The sequence below is a fragment of the Equus asinus genome, chromosome 6, assembly GCF_041296235.1.
Source record: "Equus asinus isolate D_3611 breed Donkey chromosome 6, EquAss-T2T_v2, whole genome shotgun sequence".
Classification (NCBI taxonomy): domain Eukaryota; kingdom Metazoa; phylum Chordata; class Mammalia; order Perissodactyla; family Equidae; genus Equus; species Equus asinus.
This window is the reverse complement of record NC_091795.1, coordinates 42,541,263-42,563,310: the sequence shown is the minus strand read 5'-3', so window position 1 is coordinate 42,563,310 and position 22,048 is coordinate 42,541,263. Positions and strand designations below refer to the sequence as shown.

The window sequence follows — 22,048 nt, the reverse complement described above, 5'->3', positions numbered from 1 at the left end:
AAGGTTTCTTTTAAGTATTATTAATAAATACAGTTCTTGGGAAATTAAAAACAAATCTCTCTCACATCCAGAAAAAGAGATGACATGGTTAAGAGTATGGGCTTTTCTCCATAGTTTCTGTTTATGGTCCTTTTAGGTGAGATTCACTTATAAAATTTTATATTTCAGTGCATGGATCATTAGTTTCATTATAGAATTATGCACATATTTTATTATTTCAGTTACCCATGTGGAAAGATAGGACCTAATAATAATTTGAGATGTCTCAAATTTACCTTCGGCCTTCTGATGTCAGTTGCAAACTTGACACAGAAGGAAAAAAACTGGTTATAATGTACATGAGTAAAAGGATCATATCAATGGTCATAATTTTGCCATTATTTCCTTTGAACTAAAAAGAAATCTTCAGTGCAATGGAGAATCTCTTTAAGTTTTATATTGTTCACGTATTTGCGTCAAAACATCTTAACCATTTTAATGCTGATTGGCTGGATTTCCCAATGTTTATCACTTATGCATCAGGAAGTCTTAACAATTGGCATCAACAGGATTATTTATAATGGTTGAATTCTCATCATAGTTTGATTTTTGTTTGTGTTTTTGTTTGTGTTCTTTTTTTTGTTTGTTTTTAAATACTTTTAGCCCTGACTTGAAAAACAGTCCAGTTGATGAAAGTGAGGTGCAAACAGCAGCTGATAGTCCCTCTGTTAAACCTAGTGAGATTGAAGAAGAATTTATTCCCAGCATTCAAACAGAAACTTCTGTACTGCAGGAAGAGCCTTGTGAGGAAGAACCTGAAAAAGTACCATGTGACTCTGACTTTGCTATTGAAACTTTGGAAGTTGAAACTCAAGGAGAGGAGGTCAAAGTGGAAATTCCTCTTGTAGCATCCACTCCAACCAGTATTGAATTATTCACTGAAAATTTAGAGGAGTCTGTTTTAAATCAGCAGATGTATACCAGTGACTTTGAGAAGGAAGAGGCAGAAATTATTAACCCTGAAACAGAATTATCAACATCTGATAGTACATTTATAGAAGAAAGGAACATCAAAGGAATTCTAGAAGAATCTCCATCTGAAACAGAAGATTTCTTTTCTGGGATTACAGAGTCTTTGATAGAAGCTGTAGCTGAAGAAGACAAACATGAAAGTGTTTCAGAAATAGTACCATCTGCTTGTATTGTGGCCTTAGTACCAGGAATTTCCACTGGGGATGAGAAGGCAGTGAGTAAAAAGGGAATTTCTGAAAAAAGTAACATGGATGAAAAGGAGGAGAATGAATTTAATACTAAGGAATCCAAAATGGATCTGCAAATAGGCACAGAGAAGGCTGAAAAAAATGATGCTAGAATGGTTGCAGAGAAGTTGGAAAAGATTGTAGCAGCAATGAAAGAAAAGCCTGCAGAAAATGCTGTGACCAAGGTGTATCCAAATAAAGGAGTGAGTCAGGCCAATAAGCCTGATGAAACTAGTAAAACTAGTGTGCTGGTTGCATCGAATGCACCTAGCAGTAAATCAAGCATCAAGGCTGGTATCGTTTCTTCTCCAAAGGCAAAAGCTACAGCTTCAAAATCTGAAAACCAGAAAAGTTTTCTGAAATCTGTACTCAGAGATCAAATAAATGCTGAAAAGAAACTTTCAGCCAAGGAATTGGGTCTACTTAAACCTACAAGTGCCAGGTCAGGCTTGGCTGAAAGCAGCAGTAAATTCAAACCCACTCAGAGCGGTATTCCCAGAGGAGGCAGTGGGAGGATCTCAGCCCTGCAAGGCAAGGATTCTAAACTGGATTACAGGGATATAACAAAACAGTCTCAGGAAGCAGAGGCTAGACCTTCCTTCATGAAACGGGATGACAGCAACAACAAGGTGAGGAGGGTAGGAAGAATGGCTCAGTGTATCTTTGAAGTGATTGGTTCTCCTGTTGTAGCTTTGGAGTAGGAGGTGTAATCTCCTCACTCTACCCGAAAGCTCCCATTTCCCTTTCTTAAACAATTCCACTGACTTAAGCTAATAGACATTTAGAATCATAAGCTCAAGCTCATAATTTATTAACAGGTTTGAAAAACATTATTTGAATGAAATGTGGTCGGAAATATAACTTTGTGGTTTAAGAAAAGTCATAAGTGAATCTTCTGAGATGATGTAGCACTCTGCTTCTGAATGGGAAACCATTTTCTCTCATAAATTGAAGCTTCTTTATCAGCTTACTGATTGCCCAACTTAGACATTGTGGCTACAGGGAAGAAAAGATCAGTAAAATTGAATTTAACTATAACTTACAGAGATGATGCCTGTGCTGTTAAATGATTGTTAACTTAGTTTGGTATACCTGTTAAATATTTGCATAGTTGAATGTGTTTGGATAATGTTTGCCGTTTGAATTCTTTTTTTTTTTTTAAGAACATTAGTAACCTAGTTGTAAATTTTGTTTTTCTGTATTTCTTACTTAATATTTCAGACTTTCGCTGGGCAAAACACAAAGAATCCTAAAAGCACCACTGGTAGAAGTTCGAAATCTAAAGAGGTGAGAAACAGTGTGCTTAATAACACTAACCCTTCTGTTCCATCCCTCCATAGAAGAGTTCATCTCCCTTATAGCTTATGTCTCTCCTATAATAATTAGTATGATACAGAGCAAGGAAGAGGAATGAGATGTTTTCTTTTTGACCCTACCACCAGTTTTTTGTTTTTTGTTTTTTTGAGGAAGATCAATCCTGAGCTAACGTCTGCTGCCAGTCCTACTCTTTTTGCTGAGGAAGCCTGACCCTGAGCTAACATCCGTGCCCATCTTCCTCTACTTTATACATGGAACACCTACCACAGTGTGGCTTGCCAAGCGGTGCCGTGCCCGCACCCGGGATCCGAACTGGAGAACCCCGGGCCGCTGAAGCGGAACGTGCGCACTTAACCACTGCGCCACCGGGCCGGCCCCCAGTTTGTTTTTTGACTTTGAACCTGGCTAAATAGTTTGTGTGCTTGGTGCAGGGCAAAAAGTTACACAGGAGTGGAAAGAGAATTAGAGTTGGAAAATACCTTCAATCTCATCTTGACAGAAATAGGTTATAAACACAGAATAAAATCAGATGTTGAAAGGACACTAGCGTTTGACGCGAGTCCTCCCCATTTTGTGGAACTTCCAAAGAAGTGGTCCTTCAGGTATGGCTCAGTTTAAACTACCTGGATGAGCTATAAAATTTACTTTCCTAGTACTGAGTTCTACTGCCAAATAAATGTCTTACATTTTATATTTAGTTGTTTAGTATTTTAGATTTCCACTGTTTATAGAATATTTTTTCAGTCGTTTTACTTTTTTCTACCATTAGGGGATGAATTTGGGCCTATTTTATTGGGGCGAGGAGAAGTGTTAGTTTAACAGCGTAAATGAGATTATGGTTAGTTCCATTGGCTTAATAAGTTGGTAGTACAATTGCTTACAGATTTTTCCTCCCAAAATTACTGGGTATATATTCTACTGTGGTCATTATATGTACTGGTAATGGATCATTGATAGCATACTAAATGTGTAGGCTGCCTGCTGGGAATTTATTTTCTTTAGTGTTGGCATCATTTTTCAAATTACAGGTACTATTTATTTCAAGTGCAGTTGTATTTGACATTCAGTCTGAGTAATTTTTCATATAACTTTCTCAAAATATAAACTTTCTATCTGAATGTTGCATGTCTTAAAAAAAAGTGTGTGTGTGTGTGTATATATATATATATAAATTCAGTGGAACAATCTAGTTAACTCTTTACTCTCTAGCTATATTTGAGGTGCTTTTAGTGGTCCATTAAGTCTCTTAGAACACTTAGATATGGTTAACATATGGAATAGTAAATTCTTTGTATTATATTGTTTGATAAATGCTTTGAATATAGTATTTTTGTGCATCATATTTCAAAACTCATGATCATTTAGGAAATAATTATAATCTTACTGAATTAAGTAAAGGTGGAATTAGATTGATTTTGTTAGCATTTTACCTTTGGCATTGCGTACTTTGTGAATTCTAGCTAATTCTTTTGTGGACTTTTTAAAATAATACTAATTTCAGTCTTTAGGAAACTTCCCTACACTGAAATTCTCACAAAGGATACTTCAGGCACATTTACTGGGACTATTTGGAACCTAGCTAGTTATTGGTAGTTGTTCACAATGCTGTGATTGTTTTTTTTTTTTTACCTTTCCAACAGGAACCATTATTTCCGTTTAATTTGGATGAATTTGTTACTGTGGATGAGGTTATAGAAGAAGTGAATCCTTTTCAAGCCAAGCAGGCTCCACCAAAGGGGAAAAGGAAAGAAGCTCTCAAAAATACCCCTTCCTCTGAACTGAACTTAAAGAAGAAGAGGGGGAAAACTTCCACCCCTCGTGTCGTTGAGGGAGAATTATCTTTTGTAACATTGGATGAGATTGGGGAAGAGGAAGATGCAGCTACACATTTAGCACAAGCTCTGGTCACTGTAGATGAAGTAATTGATGAAGAAGAAATAAATATGGAAGAAATGGTAAAAAATTCAAATTCACTTCTTACGTTAGATGAGTTAATTGATCAAGATGATTGCATTTCTCACAGTGAACCTAAAGATGTTACTGTACTGTCAGTGGCTGAAGAACAAGATCTTCTCAAACAAGAACGCTTGGTAACTGTGGATGAAATTGGAGAAGTAGAAGAGCTACCTTTAAATGAGTCGACAGACATAAGTTTTGCCACTTTAAATACTAAAGGAGATGAGGGAAATACTGGAAGGGATTCCATTGGATTCATTTCTTCTCAGATGCCTGAAGACCCTTCTACTTTAGTTACTGTAGATGAAATACAGGATGACAGCAGTGATCTGCATTTAGTGACTTTGGATGAAGTAACTGAAGAGGATGAAGACTCTCTGGCAGACTTTAACAACCTTAAAGAAGAGCTTAATTTTGTTACTGTTGATGAAGTTGGAGAGGAAGAAGATGGAGACAATGATTTAAAAGTTGAATTAGCACAAAGCAAAAATGACCATCCCACAGATAAAAGAGGGGATAGAAAAAAGAGAGCTGTGGACACAAAGAAGACGAAACTTGAAGCCTTGTCCCAAGTGGGTCTAGTAAATGAGACTGTTATGGAAGAAGATCTGAAAACCATGATTGAAAGACACTTGGCAGGTAGATACTTGAAAGTGGTATTCTTTCTGTTTTACGGGGGGATTACATTTAAAATTTCAAAAATATGTGTTGTGGCATTATTAGTAATTTCACCCTATGTTGACATAAGCCAACAAATAGTTATGGTCAGTGATAATTTCCAAAGAAATATGTACAAGTTGGACAGGTTTCTCTTAGTTACAGAGCAGGCCTTGCCCCAAGTTGTTATACCTCAAGAAAAGATGACAAAATCAGAAAGCAAATTAGAGTGCCCAAATAAGAATTGGAATGAAAATGTTATCTTTGTATTATTAGGAAAACACACCTTTTCATAAGTAGAAGGATGTTTATACTAAACTGCCTCCCAGTTCTTACTTAGCCTTAAGATGTAGAAAAATTAGTGAAGGTACCATTTTGCTTTTCAGTAAATATTTTAATAGTATAGAATGGTAGATCAGCTTACTTTCGGTACTGGAGGGAGATCAAAATGATTTTCAGTAAGAAAATCTTGGAAGATTTAACTAAACTAAGAATAAAAAATAATAAGATGGTCCCGCAGTCTTAAGGAATAAAATAGAAAAAGATGTATAGACTTCTTGGGAAAAAGCAGGTGGGAAGGTAAAGTTTGGAACAAGGTAAATGGGAAAATAAAAGGAGAATGTTTAAAACTAACGTTAAGTATTTTTTAATAGAATTCTCATATTTTATATTAGAACTAGGTTTCCTTCCCAAATTTGAGTATTATTTTGTTTGCAGAAAAGGTGTTAAAATTGTTAATCAGAATTAAAAGCAATTTAAATGCTGTTACTATAGCAGTAAATTAGGCTTTCTCTTTGAAGCTAAAGTGCCAACCAAGAGAGTTAGAATTGGGAAAACACCACCATCGGAAAAAGCTGTTGTGACAGAACCAGTGAAAGGTGAAGAGGCCTTCCAAATTAATGAAGGTAAAGCAGGATTGGTGAAAGGGGGGAGGAGAGTAATACAACATGAGGTGGTGGTTGAAGTTCCAAAGATCTACTATCTAAGAAGAAAAGTAGAAAAACAGTGAACTAGAGTAATGGGTGGGGAGAAAGGTAGCCTTATAATAATTAGATCGGCATAAAGGTTTTTATCTTTGTAATGTAGAGAGATAATGAAACATAATGGAATGGGATAATAGAATGACAGATGATCCTCTTATAATAGAGTGTGACAATTTATGGAAATGATCCATGAAAGGTTATTCCTACCATCTTGCAGCCTGAAGTAGAAATCATTTATTAACCAGCTCTTATTCGTTCGCCAGATCCCTTGTTTTGTGGATGTTGCCAAGCAGCCAGCCAATGAATTAAATAAGATGTCTTAATAACATTAATAAAATTTATGTTGAAACAAATAGGGAATAATGTCTACTGAGGAAGAGTACTCTAGTCATTCAATAAATGTTTGTCATTGTGTCCATTATATTCATAGCAAAATGCTAAAAAGGGTAGAAAAGAAGAAAAGCACACAGTTCCAGATCTCAGGTTTACTGATTCAGAGAGGTAAAGCAAAAAATCAACTATTGATATGACTTAACAGTACTGTACCATTCTCTTTGCAAGCACCCTCCTTGCCCTCTTGCTTTTCCTTTCTGTCTTCTCTAAGGAAAAATAACGGACTGTGATTCAGTTCCAGTTCATTGAATCTGATCTTAGTTGGGCCCTCAGTGCTGCTCCACAGCCTATTACAGGCCTTCTTCCTTTCCTCATGTCCTAACCAAGTGTAACGTAAGTCTTTTTCCCTTTCTGCGTCACCTAGCCCATTCCTCACTGGATAACCTTACTTTCATTTCTATTTACCACAGCAAATATAGGATCTCCCCTGTCTGCCAGCTTACATTTACCTACTTTGGCTCTGCACACGTAAAGCATAGCCAAGTCTTTCCCTTTTGAAAAACCATGCCCTTAACTTTGGAATCCTTCTAGCTCCCATCTTTTCTTCTTCCTTTCAGAGAGCAAAGCACCTAGAAAGAACCACCTGTTTTTATTTCTTCATCTCCCATTGAACTGGATGTATTTTGGTTTCTTTCTAAACCACCTTCTTGAAATTGATGTTGATAAAGAACCTTCATTGGGTTGTTGTCCTACTTGATTTAAAATCATTACTTTTTTTTCTTGTTAAGATAGTCTTATTCGACTTCTCTGCATCATTTGTTACTATTGATAATGCCCTCTTTCTTGAAACTCTCCCATGGCCAAGTGGGTACTCCTCCTCCTTTGTCTATTCTTCTCCATAATCTCTCCTTGATACTAAGCCATGGTTAGTGATTTAGTAATCTGACAAATAACTCCTAGCATGATTTCATGAAGTTTATCCCCCCGGGATTTCTGTTGGAGTAGGGCAGCTTCAGGTGTACCAGCTTGTGTAGAACTGCCTCGACATGTGAACTGAAGAATAGAGAACTGTTTATGTAACAATTCCTGTTAATGGACAGTATTTTTGACAAAAAAATCTAACTTAAGAAAAGGTCACTTTTTAACAATTTTAAACTTAAAATATTTGTTTTAATCTATTTAAAGTGTTATATAATTTATTATTATTACATAAGTGTGCCTTTGGAGTGGCAGGAGCAAATGTGTTTGAGAAAGTTTATTACTCTGGTGAGGGAATAAACTTTTGGAGGAAGAGACTGGAGGCTATTTTAACCATTGGGTCAAGAAAAGGGAGATAGCCTTTTTTTTTTTTTTTTTTTTTTACCAATTCTTTAGGACTTGATGACCAGTTAAAATGCAAGGAATAAGAGGAGAGTAAATATGATTTCATAGTTCCTAGCCATCCCCTCAGATTTCGTAAAGAGTAGTCCAGTTGCATGGAGAGAGCACTGAACTTGAAGTCACAAGTCTTGGTTCTAGCCTCTGTCACTTACTAGCTGTGCAACCTTGGGCATATCAGTTTCTTACCTCTCTTGGTTTTGCTCTCTCCACGTGTAAAGAAATAGAAAGGTCAAATCATTATTATCCCTGTCTCACGTGAGGTAAAAGCTAAATGAATGTTATATATGTGAAAGGGATTTGTCAAGTACTACACAACAGTAAGGTATTTCACCTGCTGGGGATAACTTGCTTGGAATCAGTTCCCATTTTTGTCATCCCCCAAGATCATTTTATGCAGAGTCTGCTAGTATTGAGTGCTTTTTACATGTTACTCACTTTGCTGGGCTTTAATGTTTGTAATTTCACTTGGATTCTGTCTAACAAGGGTCTTAGTCCATAATTTTAGGCTCAGTTTTTCTTGGTTGGAAGGGCCTCAGTACAGAGCATCAGAATTTTCTGCTTATGTCCTTTTCCCCTTAATTCACACTCTTCCCCCAACCCCGCACTTTGCATACACAAGTTAACTCTTACCGCTAATTCTAGAACTTGAACTTTTTCCGTTACCCTTTAAATTCTTTCTGGAACAATAGAAGTAAAATATACCCTTAAATCCATTTAATGTGGTTGAATAAACTTACCCATTTATTGCTTACGTCAAAGAACCTTGGAAGAATGGTCAGGTGGGATTAACCAAGGAGGGTTTACTTAAAGAGATGAACCATAAATTAATCTTTGAGAGCAGGGATTAGCTCATGTTAGCTTCACAAAGTCCATGAATCTATTTTTAATAACTTTTTTTCCTTAAAAAATTTGATGACTTAGTTGATGAGGAGTCTGGATTAAAGGATTCAGAACCAGAACGAAAACGCAAGAAGACGGAGGACTCTTCTTTAGGGAAATCAGTGGCACCTGATGTCCCTGAAGGTAAAGTAAAAATGACACTCTTTTCCTTATCCATACGAAATAAAAATTCAGTACCATCGTAAGTGTTCTGTTGTTTAGATAGTAGAATAACCTTGCTTAGATGATTATTTTAGAGCATAAATTAGCAAGTTTTGCACATTGGCATTTCTGAAAGCAGTTTATTAGGCTGTCTTTTTACCTGGCAAGGATATTTTTATTGCACTCTTGAAATCTGGGATATGTCTCTTCTTTTTTTCTTGGCTGCTCTGGTAAGAATTGAGGTATACTTGCCCAGGCAGAAATTCTAGTTAAGTAGAGCATGCTGAAAAGCTTAGCTAGCAAACTTTGTTCATGGCCACCAGCTAAGATGAGCTGGGGGCATCTCATTTGTTTGTTCAGCATATTCCTCAAGCAGGCGGCTGCTTATTGTTCTGCCTCTTCTTCCTGGTTTATTTTAATAGGGGATTCCTAAGAGGTTTATTTCAAAGGCTATCAGGTTCTTTTCCAATAAATTGCTATTCTGAAAGAATTCACTGGCATTCCTGGAGGCTCTGGAATATTACAGAATTTGTTAAAAAATAAAATAAAGATCTTGGTTTTGTGATTAAAGGCTTAATTGCTCTTGATCCCTGGATATATAGCAGTATATATTATGTTTATGTGTAAGTGTATACTGTGCTTAGTAGGTTTGTCATGTTTAGATCAATTAATCAACACAGCTATAGATAAATTATCATTAATTTTCTTTCTTTCTCTTCTCCCTCTCTTCTTGTCCTCTAGATTTAGACTTTCTTGTACCGAAGGCTGGATTCTTCTGTCCAATTTGTTCCCTTTTCTACTCAGGTGAAAAAGCAATGACAAATCACTGCAAGAGTACACGTCATAAGCAAAATACAGAGGTACTTTGTTTTATTCTTAACTCCTCCTAAAATCTTTAGGTGGTGGTATTATAATCAAACTACTTAAATGTCCACCCAGAATGTACATTCTTTGCTCTCTGGGAGAACTTTTGAAGGCTTGTGCCATTTTGTTCCTCTTGGGTCCAAAATCCTATTCCTCTCCTTCACTTGCCCATAACTTCCAGTCTTTATTCGTTTTCCTCTGGCAGCGTTTGCCAGAGTAAATTCTGCAGATTACGAGTCCCAAGTGACACTCTAATAAAGTGTGGGTAACTGTATATTCTGGTGCCTTCTTTCAGAGTCATGGACACATAGAATATTAAACCTTCTGAATTGTCTAGTCAGAAAGAATCCTCTTAACTTTATTTAATGCATTTCCTAAACTGATTGAATCCCCACCCCACCCCGACAATCTCACCCCGTCTTTTTTTAGTTGTGCACATCTTTGAGAAGTCCTACTCTGGAGAATCATCATTAGCTCTAGTTGAAGCAATAGTTCTGATTCCTCATGGATATTTGAAAGTTGTCTTACACATCCTCTATTGAATTTCTGGCACAGATACTCATTTAACATTTACTGAGCTGTTATTTGCTGGACGCTATTTAATCCCCTCATCAACTTTATGAGGTGGATGCTATCATTTCAATTTTAAAGATGAGGAAATAGGCTTAAAGAGTAGCTAAACCCAAGTATCATATCCCAAGGTCACATAGCTAGTTAGTGGCAGACCTAGGATTTGAACCTAACTCTGTTTTATTCTAGGCTCAAGCCCTTAATCATTGTGCTATGGTACCTGTGCTCTTAAGTTTTTCATGTCGTTTTTCCATTTAAAATCTTCCACTGGCTTCTTATTACACTTTGAATAATATCCAAACTACTTGTGGGTCTGTAAGGCCCTAGATGATCTGAGTCCTTTCTGCTTCTCTGATCTCACTGTTTTTTATTTCTCCCTGTGTTTCAGCTTTTCTGGCTTTCTTTGCTTTAAATATTTTTCATACATGACAGGCCCATTTGCTGCCTTTGCACCTTTATAGTGTTGTTTTTTTGCCCTCTCCCAATCCCAACCCCACTTGTATAGTTGGTTCTTCCTTTTAGATCTCATCTCAAATAATCAGCTTCCCAAAAAGGCCTTTGCCTAAGAAAGACTTAGCTAAAGTAGAACACTCCCTCCCCCAAAAAAGTGTCAGCCTCAGTCACTTACCTTGGTATATTTCTTTCCTTCGTAGTGCTTACCACCAACCAGAATTATGTTCTTTATTTGTTCTCTTATTGTTTCTCTTCCCCTACTAGAATGTAGCTCCATGAGGTAAAGGGCCTTACCTGTCTTGTTGACCACTGAATCCCCAAGCACCAAGCATAATGTCTGGTATATCATAAATATCAGGTGACTGATGAGTGAGAGGAAGGAATGTGAATGTAAGACACTGTGTTTCTAATCTTTATTTTGTAGGATTGGGCTCTTTTAAATTGTAAATACTGTGAACTATATTAGATATGTTTGTACATACAACAAACCACATCTAATAAATATTTTATATTGTATGTTGCTTTTAACAGAAGTTCATGGCCAAGCAAAGAAAGGAAAAGGAGCAGAATGAGGCTGAAGAAAGAAGCTCTAGGTGATTGGGGCAAAGGGGAAAGAATTCATTAGAAATTCGTTTAGGGTCCAGTTGATTTGTGTATTTTTGTTATCATTTAATTTGTAATTTTTGTTTCAGAAGCAAATATTCATGTTGTACAAATTTCTGATTGCCCTTGATGTAGAGAGACTGATGGGGAAAGTATGATGGGTTTGATTTTTATATCAAATCATCAGGCATGGAGAAATATCTTTTAGAAGTGTTAAAATAAATGTTCCTACTGTATATTTAAAATACCATCTTGTGTTTGTGGCTGATTTATTAAAGACGTGCTTGCCTCTGGTTGCAGACAGGCTTCTATATAACTGCTGTGATTTGGGATATTTGGAGAGTCTTTATATATTCCTGAAAGTCATAGCATGCCAGTGTTTCAGTTTGCTTCAACCATCCATGTACAGGTCAAAGCTTTTTTTAAACTCTCTATTTTTCTGGATAAAACTAGATTATAGCATGTTTGCCCAGGTAGGTTTGAGTAAAACTTTGCTTGATTTTTTTTCGTGTGTTGGGAAGATATTTTTTCTGCTGTAACATCCACTCTTTTTTTTTTTTAAAGATTTTATTTTTTCCTTTTTCTCCCCAAAGCCCCCCGGTACATAGTTGTGTATTCTTCGTTGTGGGTTCTTCTAGTTGTGGCATGTGGGACGCTGCCTCAGCGTGGTCTGACGAGCAGTGCCATGTCCGCGCCCAGGATTCGAACCAACGAAACACTGGGCCGCCTGCAGCGGAGCGCACGAACTTAACCACTCGGCCACGGGGCCAGCCCCCACTCTTTCTGTCAGGACTCATTTAAAGTATCTCCTAGCAAGTCTTTTAGTATTAGCTTAAAACCACAAAAACAAAGCAGCCTGTATTTTCTGTGGACCAGTGGACTTGCTTTTTAAACCATTTGAATTATTATTTAATATATTTGTAAGAAGTTGTAAAGGTACAGAAAAATACTTCAGTGGATTATTAGATGCTGGACACAGCCTTTGCACTGTAAATGTTTAGATTAGGGCATGCTTCAGACATAAGCCTGCTGATTTTGAATTGTAGTATCTGATTCTTCAGCTCTTCCAAGATTGGAATGCACCAATTAATAATGGAGGGTGAGTGGAGGGAAATGAAAAACAGCTACTTTTTTAGATCTCTTACTCCCATCACAGCACAAGAGTCACCTCACAGTCAGCAAGAGTGAAGTGAAGAACAAAAAGCAGCACCTTTTTGTTATTGCTCACCAAACGCACTGCACACTCTGTTCAGGCTTAGCCACAGCCTGGGCAAAATTATGAAGTACTACACGCCACAGACTAAGGAATGGGGTGAGGAGGAGGAGGATGGCTTGTGAGTGCCAAGAGTCTGTTGTAACTAAAACTGTATAGGTGAGTGAGGTAATGAGGGAGAAGAGCTCCTAAAAGGTTGGAGAGTAAGGTGCCAGCGTGCTAAAGCAGCACAGTCAGTCAGAGTAAGTGGGAACCCTACTTCTGAAGCTTCTTTTCCTGAAACTGCTTCTGAAGCTTGTGAACCAGAGGAGTTAGGGGCTTCTTTAATCTTATTTGGGTCAACCTGGGAGTATAATCTTAAGAATTTAAAGTGTGAAACTCTTATCTCCTTTAAATTAGTTATCTGGAAATTGGGATTCTAAATTAGAATAAAAGGAACTGCTAAAGTATAAAAGTGGTAGGGGTAATTTTTGTGTTTTATCCTAGTGACAGATGTTGATGGTTAGCTATACATAGTAAATAATGTTCTTTTCTGTTGCTTTTTGCACTTAGGACTGGGAATTTTTATCATAGGGCTCCAAATAGATTTGTGTGTGCTTTTCTAAAAATAAACATACACTCTTTGCATATAATTTTAGAATCGTTCTAGGCTTTTTCAGAAAACCTTAAAATACCTCCCTCCTTAATTTATACTACACATATGGGGTGTGATACACATAGCAGTTTCTGCTTACTAGTTGGTCAAGGTATATAATTGGATTACAGCTTACTTTTAAGCTTCTGTCATTTTATTATCTAAATACCAAAGCAAGAAAAGATTTCATTCAACACCACCTCTATAAAAGTTTTTAGATTTTATTACCCTTTCTGGCACAGAATGCTGTAGAAGTTTGCCTTTGCAAAACTGCTCTTTTTGAATTCTTTCAAAAAAAAAAAACTTATGAGAGTCAGGTTTTAAAAGCTTTAAATTTTTATTTTAAAGATTTTGGTTTTTTTCCTTTTTCTCCCCAAAGCCCCCGAGTACATAGTTGTATATTTTTAGTTGTGGGTCCTTCTAGTTGTGGCATGTGGGACCCCGCTTGAGCATGGCCTGTTGAGCGGTGTCATGTCTGTGCCCAGGATCTGAACCGGCGAAACCCTGGGCCACCGAAGCAGAGCACGTGAACTTCACCACTTGGCCACAGGGCCGGCCCCAAATTTTTATTTTAATACTTTATTATTTGTGGGAAATATCAAGCTTGTTAAAAAGAATAGGCTAATTTATCTATATATAGTAATTACCTAGTTTCAACATTATCAACTCAAGGCCAAATAAATACGTATATATATATATCTATCTCTTGACTCTCATTTCTCTTGTATTTTTTTTTTTGAAGAGTGGCACCTGTGGTGCCCGCCTGATGGCACAGCGGTTACGTGCGCACGTTCCACTTTGGCAGCCTGGGGTTCACCAGTTTGGATCCCGGATGCAGACATGGCACTGCTTGGCAAGCCATGCTGTCGTAGGCGTCCCACATAGAAAGTGGAGGAAGATGGGCATGGATGTTAGCTCAGGGCCAGTTTTCCTCAGCAAAAAGAGGAGGATTGGCAGCAGTTAGCTAAGGGCTAATCTTCCTCAAAAAAAAAAAAAAGATTGGCACGTGAGCGAACAACTGTTGCCAATATTTTTTTTCTTCTTCTCCCCAAAGCTTCCCCAGTACATAGTTGTGTGTTCTTGTTGTGAGTGCCTCTGGTTGTGCTGTGTGGGATGCTGCCTCAGCATGGCCTAATCAGTGGTACCATGTCTGCACCCAGCATCTGAACGGGTGAAACCCTGGCCTGCTGAAGCGGAGCATGCAAACTTAACCACTTGGCCACAGTGCAGGCCCTCTCTTGTATTATTTTAAAGTAAATCTCAGCATGTCATGTTACCCATAAATGTTTCATTATGTATTTCTGAAAGATAAGGATTCTTCTTAACATAACCAATAATATTAAAAATATTCCTTATTTAAATGAAAATCAAGTTCAGATTTCCTACTGTCTCAAAAATTATTTTTGTTTTGTTTTATTGTATATGAATCAAGATCCAGTAAGGTCCAAACATTGTGACTAGTCTGATGAGTCTTCTAAATTATTTCTAATATATAGACTCACTTCTCTCAGAATTTATTTGAGGGAAGAAATGAGATGTTTGGTTCTGCAAAGCCATGCTGCTCAAAGTGTAGTCTTTGGATCTAATGCCAGTCCACGAACTGTCAGTAGCAGTTTGTGATGACTTACATATAGAAACTGAGAGTGTTTAGAAACTTTATCACAGTTTGACAGCGCTTTTATCTGTTTGTCTGTTGAATCTAATAGTTAAAAAATTGAGGTTTGTAAGGAGTTTTTCTTTGCTGAGGAAGAGTCTTCCTGAGCTAGTATCTGTTGCCAGTCTTCCTCTTTTTGCTTGGGAAAGATTCGCCCTGAGCTAATGTCTGTGCCCATCTTCCTCTGTTTTGTATGTGGGTCACCACCACAGCATGGCAACTGACGAGTGGTGTAGGTCCACACCTGGGAACTGAACCGGGGCTGCCAAAGTGCAGTGCCCCAAACTTAACCACTAGGTTATGGGGCTGGCCCCTGTTTTTAGGAGCTTTTTTATTTCATTATTTGTATTTTATGAAGTATTAGTCTGATGGGAAATTAGGGGGAAAAAGAAAAGAAAAATAAACTGATCCGTCACATAGTTTGAGAAGCGGTATTCAAGGGTTTCCCACAGTCTGGATTTTGTTCATTGCCACCCTATAGTGTAATTTTAACATATTCCTCTGTCATTTATATGTCTTATAAATTGGTAGTTGAATATAGAAACTTGACCAGAATTTGATTCTTTTTCTTTCTTTTTGGCAAGACTGCTTACGACAGTAATGGGGTCTTCCTGATCAGGTGGCAAAATATCTGATTGCCTTCTTTGGACTTTTAGTAGCAGTTGATATTTAAAGCTTTGATGCATTTATTCATTGAGGATTGCAAAACCGGTGATACTTTAACTCTATATTTGTTCTTCATGTGTAAGCTGGAATACTTTTCTGAAAAGAGAAACTTCCTCTCGTCTGCTATTTGGTTACTCAGTGCTGTAATTTGTATAAGAAAGACATAATAAATATTTGATGCTTTTCCTTTATTTACAAGTTTTTTCAAAATGAGTTTTCTTGATATCCACCACCTGTGATAAATTCTTTTTAAGTATTAATTTGAACTCATAAATTTTTAACATATTTGATGTTGGAAACCTCTGCAGTGTTAGCCTTATTAATACTCAGATAGTCTCATTTGTGGCCTTTCTGATTTGGCCCATCATTCCTTTTAACATGACACTACTAATTTTTATAGGCTTCTTGCTATCTGTATGAAGATGTTGCAGGCTCACCTTGTACACTTCCTGCTCCAGACCTGCAGTCAGCCATTTCTTTAAAGAACAGTGGCTACTTAGGATGTTCATTGCTTCTGTGGTGGTTTTGCTTTTCAGTGGACAGAAATTGGAAATGTATTTTTTGTTTTTAAGATAAAATGCATTATGATTGTACTGATTCTTCTAGTTCAAATTTGGGACTTTTCAGGTGTTTATTTACCTCTTCTATCTTAAATCTAGATCTTTTTCCTATGTTGGGAGTTCTAATTCTCAAGGACATCACATTGATCAAATTAAACTATCAGAAAACTGCTTAGCTCTGTCTCACTTTATATACATCACAGTCAGAATAACAATATTAAGACCACAAGTAACAATGTGATTATTAAAAACAGTTAAAATTACTTTTCAGTTTTGCATTTAGGGTATATTCTAGTAAGATATACATTCAAATTATAGGGCTTTCAAGTTGCTTGGAATAGTTCTTCTTTGGTAGTTATGTTACCATCTAGATTAACATCGAGATTCATTTGTTTAATTTCATTTTTTGTTTTTAGGGGTTACATTTTTTAAATTTAAAGATTTTATTTTTTTCCTTTTTCTCCCCAAAGCCCCCGGTACATAGTTGTGTATTTTTAGTTGTGAGTCCTTCCAGCTGCGGCATGCGGGATGCCGCCCCAGCATGGCCCGATGAGCAGCGCCACGTCTGCGCCCAGGATCTGAACTGGTGAAACCCAGGGCCACCGAAGCAGAGCGTGGGAACCCAACCACTCGGCCACAGGGCCGGCCCCCTTACATTTTTTAAATTTAATTTTGTGTTACTAAAACATTTTAAATGATTCTAAAGTCACACATATAAAACAAGGTATATTCAGAGAAGTCTGGCTTCTTTCTCACTGCATCCTATTGCCTCCCTTCCTGATATAAATAACCTTTCTTTGTTAACTTTGTGAGATATATATATATATAAAAGCAAATTTATATCCATAGGATAATCAGTTTTAATACCTTGTGTCTTTGCTAACCTAAAAGGGGAACCAGTGACAACAACAGGAACAGACGTTGAAGTAGGTGAGAGACAGGAAATGTCTGAATCCTGTGTAAACCTAGGAGGGGGGAATTTGCCAGATGCTGAACCTTTCAATTTATAGGTCACAAAACTGATGGGATTAAATTACAGTAAGTTCCATAGCTGACAAGAAGTATACCTTTTTTTTTCTGAAGATTTAATTTTTTTCCTTTTTCTCCCCAAAGCCCCCCGGTACATAGTTGTCTATTCTTCGTTGTGGGTCCTTCTAGTTGTGGCATGTGGGATGCTGCCTCACTGTGGCTTGATGAGCAGTGCCATGTCCGCACTCAGGATTTGAACCAACGAAACTCTGGGCCGCCTGCAGCGGAGCGCGCAAACTTAACCACTCGGCCACGGGGCCAGCCCCAAGAAGTATACCTTTTGATAAAACTTTAGGATTTTTTTTTTTAAAGGGATGGTTTTTATAAGAAGAGTTTTAAAGATTTAAAAAGAAAGATGGGGAAAAGGGTAACACATCCTATGCCACAGAGTCCATGAAAAATTAAGGTACTAGGATTGACTCCCTACCACTTTATTCTGCTCTGACATGTATAAATCTTCATCAGCAAAAACGTTACAGGTTTCTGAGATAGGTGCTGAACTTTAAGAAAAAAAGTGTGTAGGTATGTGTGTATTTGTATATAAATAATGTTCCTATCCTTTTCAAGGGCTCACATGAGAACCTGAGCCAGTAAAAAGATACTTGACAACTTCACCTGTGGTAAATGCTTACTGCGTGGCCATAGACATTGAGAGTTAACATCATGGAGAATTAAAATAAATGACAACATTTAAAGGAGGTGCTTGGTTAGAAAGTAAAGTGGAATTAAACCTTTGTAAGTTTTCACATTATTTGTGAAGTGGTGTAAAATTAACTCAAGATAGAGTAATAAAGATCTCTGTCTACATTAAAAAAATAATACAAATTGATATGGTTAAAAAGTCAATAGAGAAGACAAAATGGATCATTAAGAAATAGTCTAACCCAAAAAAAAGACAGGAAAGGGAGAATAAAGAACCAAAGAGACAAATAGAAAACTTAAAGAAAGATGGTAGACTTTTACCCAACCATATCAGTAATTTAATTGAATGTCAATAGACTATACATTCCAGTTAAAGTGTTGGATACTTTAGGCAGGAATTGGAATTAATTGGTTATCACATCCTCATTTGGACAACATCTTTGCTCTCTAGTTGGGCCCTAAACCTTGGAGATGAAGGATTTGATTTTCTTAAATTTAAGTGTCTTACAGAAAAAGTAACACAACCATTGAGAAAACAACTCTGGTTACTGTAGGCATGTAAATAATTTGTGTGGGGAAAAAATCTCACATATAAGATGAGCTCATTTCACAAACTAGACGCTGGAACTGGAGTCAGGAGTGAAAAAAGAATTTGGTTGGTAGAATGTGTGCTGGTAGATTTTAATTCTCATAACTTAGGAGTAAGTGAAAGTATGAATCGTGTTTATCTGCTGGACTGTGCTAAATGTTTTACAGCATTCTTTCTTAATCTTCAAAATAATTCTAGGAATTAAATGCTGTGCTAATACCCATTTTACTTATGAGGAAGCAAGCTCAAAGAGATGGTCATTTGCTCAGGGCCATACAGCTATCAAGTGATAGAAATGGGACTGGAAACCAGTACATCTTTTCCCCAGCACCCATGTTCTTCCACCCTCCAGAGTTCTGGTCAGCTGGTCAGGCCCCTTGGAGTCATGAGGATGAGTAGTTTATAGATAAACATAGCAATGTAGCTGTATTGGCAGGACCAGGGATCAGAGGGGGGAGAAGGGTGGCCTTTCTTGCGTGGGTGTGGAGTACTTTGTTTCAGTTACCTGCAAAAGCATTAGTGGATAACGTGGAAAACTCTGGTAGCTCACTGGTAGGACTAATCTCCAGTCTCTGGTGGGGTGAGATATTTTATCACTAATATTGTTTAGAATTGTTTGTAGCAAATGATGATGATAAAAAGCAGATGTAGTCAGTTTTGTTATTTTTAAGTTCTCTACCACCTGCACCCTCCTTTTGCCTCCATGGAGTAGACTGTGCCCATTGCCCGGCCTTTAATGCGTTCCTGCTAGTGGGGCTGCTTTCCTCTAGAGGTGGCAGCCCTCCTGCATCTGGGGTCTCTCCTTCAGCTCTGCAGAACAGCCATAGCCTTCTGAGCATCTCCTGACTTAAAACGAAAGGCTTCTGGGCCAGGGAGTTGGCTGGTGCCTTTTTGTAAAGACTGGCCAGTGGCTTGGGTAGAAGTGTAACTACAGCACCACCGCTCTTCACCCAGCTTGGTTGCAGTGAGCACAGCCCCATGGCCTCAGTTTATGTAGGCCCTTGAGTTACTCCTAGCCATGAATTAAGGACCAGAGAAATGATGCGTGGTCTCATACAGCCACCCACAGGGACTGGCTGGGAACTGCACTCTGGTGTCATCTGCCCTACAATGGCCCTGGAGTCTGAAACTTCCTCGTTTTCAGTCCTCCAACTCCAAGAGGCCTAAGGGAGGTTTGCAAAGGTGAGGTTCTAACTTTGGCACTGAGGTAGTTATTCTGCAGTTAGAGAAGTGGCCTCGCACTTTGCTGTGAGCTGCTGACTCTTGTTAAGTGTGACCCAGCCAGGTTTTCCTAACTCAGCGTTCAAAGCTCTGTTAGGAACCTGATGAATACTTACACGTAAGGAAAGTAAGTTTAACAGAACACTGCTTGATCTTGCTATTTTTCTTCTATGAGCCCTTAAGTAATTGGCTTGTATTTCAGGGCTTTTTTATTTATTTAAGAAATATATTCTGTGTCGTTAAACTTGGAATTTTACTTGTTAGGAAGAGCTGCACATGCCAGAAGGGGCACCTGTGACCGTCGGACTGTTTAAAGAAAGGCAAAATCACATCTCCTTTATGTTCATCCAGGCCCTTTCTCCTTGAGTGGAATAGCTTAGCACCTAAGTGTTAGAAACTTCCAATCTCTTCTATCAAGCATGTCAATTAAATGGGCATACAATGTTGCTCCCAAACCTGAGAGTCTAGTGTTGACGTCTGGAGTAGTGAAGTTCAGAGGTGGAGGTGAATGGTGCCTTAAGAGGGCTTCTGCATGTGGGTACTGCTGGTTGCTTATGAAGCATTCATTTCTCCCCTTCCTTCAGAGTAGCCCTGTGCTTCGGAATCATTGACCTCAGGCAAAGATCTGCACATGGGCCTTGATTCGTTTGAGCCAATCAGTAATCCCATCCACCTTGCCAGGGTGATTTTCCAGTTTGAACCAGAGAGGTCCAAGGGGAAGTTTGCCCAGGACTCCTCAGAAAGGAGAGGCCTCCTTTGTATAAACCCAGAAGCAGCCATGGTTCTAATTTTAGGTAGCCCTGAGTGCTTCTGACTGCTGTCCTCCAACCACAAGAGTCTCTAGGCTTTGGAAGGAACACGTGCCACGGCCAGTAAAGCAAAGACACAGTACATGCCTGGGCTCAGGATGACATCCTTATACTATTGGATCAGCCAACATGGAAGCCACTTTACCTCTGGATTTTCAGTCCTGAAAGCTAATACTTTTCCTTATGTTTAAGTCAGTTTTCTCAAGGTTTCTCTTGTTGAACTCTTACAGCTTTGTGTATTGAGTGAGGGAGTTTGAACTTTATCCCATTTCAACAGGAAATTTGCAGAGACTTTTGAGATGAAATCTCAAAATCACCTTAACACAGTGCCTTTTACATGCTGTCCACTTTGGTGCTGATGTAAGAGAAGAGTTTAATTTCTGTCCTTCGTCCAGTGTGATATTGCTGTGTTTCTTGTTCATTTGTGACTGATGTCCAATAGACACCTGTACCTGTTCATCTCCCCAACATTGCCCTAAACATCCACACACACACAGTCTGCTGCTTCTGCACACCCCCACCTGATTCCTAATGCTAGTGGTTGGGATCTCCACACTGACTAGAGTTTCCATACTTTTTAGGCTGTTTTGTTGCAGCTTTCTCAGCAGCAGGATCTCAAGGCTGAGGGAACTTCAGAGGTCAGCAAAGCCAGTTCTTAGATGCTTAAAGTTTCTCCATGGTATTCCCACCGCTGGGTGTCCACTGAAGGAGGATTTCTAGGTCATGGGTGTTCCTGCTTTAGCTAGTCCCGTTTTTAGATAGTTCTAGTTATTCTAAATCTCTTCCTAGGATTCTGGTCCTGTAAACATAGAGGTAATCCAAACGAAAAGTTATCAGCTCAGGGTTAGGAACTGTTAGATCTTTTCTGTTTGCCCCACCTGATCCATTCTCTACCTGTTTCCACCCTGCTTTCTGCCCCAGGAGGCTAACCTATGTGCACTGCATCCCTTTCCCCCTGCTCACTTCCGACTGCATTTGAACAATGAGGAGCCAGGGCAGGAGATTGAACAGAGGAAGCTGGGTCAACAGAGGAAGTGAGGGCATGGTATTTCTTCTGGCTCCCTCCCTATGGGATCACCTTGGTCTCACTTTGTTCCTCAACCGAAGATCACTGTTTCCATCAAGGTCGCATTCTTTATAGGATTTTCTCCTGGGTTTCGGTAACTAGTAACTACTGTTAGTAGTCCTGGGGTGCTGAGCTACCTGTTGTGGTTCCCCTCGAGCCTGTGCACACCTTTGTAAATAGTCCGTTTATTAAACCTTCCTCAAGTTGTCTTAACATCAGTGTGCTGTCTGTTTCTTTTTGGGACCCACACTGATAGAATAATTGGTCACTGCAAGTGGCTCCAGGAAACTAACTTTCAAAACTGGGCTAATGTTAATTTAAAAAAAAAACTGGCTATGTTAATATCAGATAAATTAGACTTTGAAGTAAAATACTAGAGACTATAAGGGACATTACATGATGATAAAAGGGTCAATCCACCAAGAAGATAGAGCAAATCTAAATGTGTATACACCAAGCAACAAAGCTTCAAAATACATGAAGCAAAAACTGATAGAGCTAAAAGGAGAAATAGGCAGATCCCAGTTACACTTAGGGACTTCAACACCTCACTCTCACCAATTGATAGAA

The 22,048-nt window shown here is 38.3% G+C and overlaps 1 protein-coding gene across 3 annotated transcripts in view; it reads left to right on the top strand.

The window, feature by feature from the left end:
• Positions 1-11,643, top strand: part of ZNF638 (zinc finger protein 638) — a 137,492-nt gene extending 125,849 nt beyond the window's left edge. For all 3 annotated transcript variants that reach the window (XM_070511973.1, XM_014836673.3, XM_014836672.3), the window contains exons 22-28: positions 643-1,867; positions 2,460-2,525; positions 4,196-5,150; positions 5,969-6,073; positions 8,786-8,887; positions 9,647-9,765; positions 11,324-11,643. In XM_070511973.1, coding sequence (XP_070368074.1) covers positions 643-1,867; positions 2,460-2,525; positions 4,196-5,150; positions 5,969-6,073; positions 8,786-8,887; positions 9,647-9,765; positions 11,324-11,389 — 2,638 coding nt within the window. In that variant the 3' untranslated portion in view covers positions 11,390-11,643. The remainder of the gene's footprint in view (positions 1-642; positions 1,868-2,459; positions 2,526-4,195; positions 5,151-5,968; positions 6,074-8,785; positions 8,888-9,646; positions 9,766-11,323) is intronic.
• Positions 11,644-22,048: the final 10,405 nt, after the last annotated feature.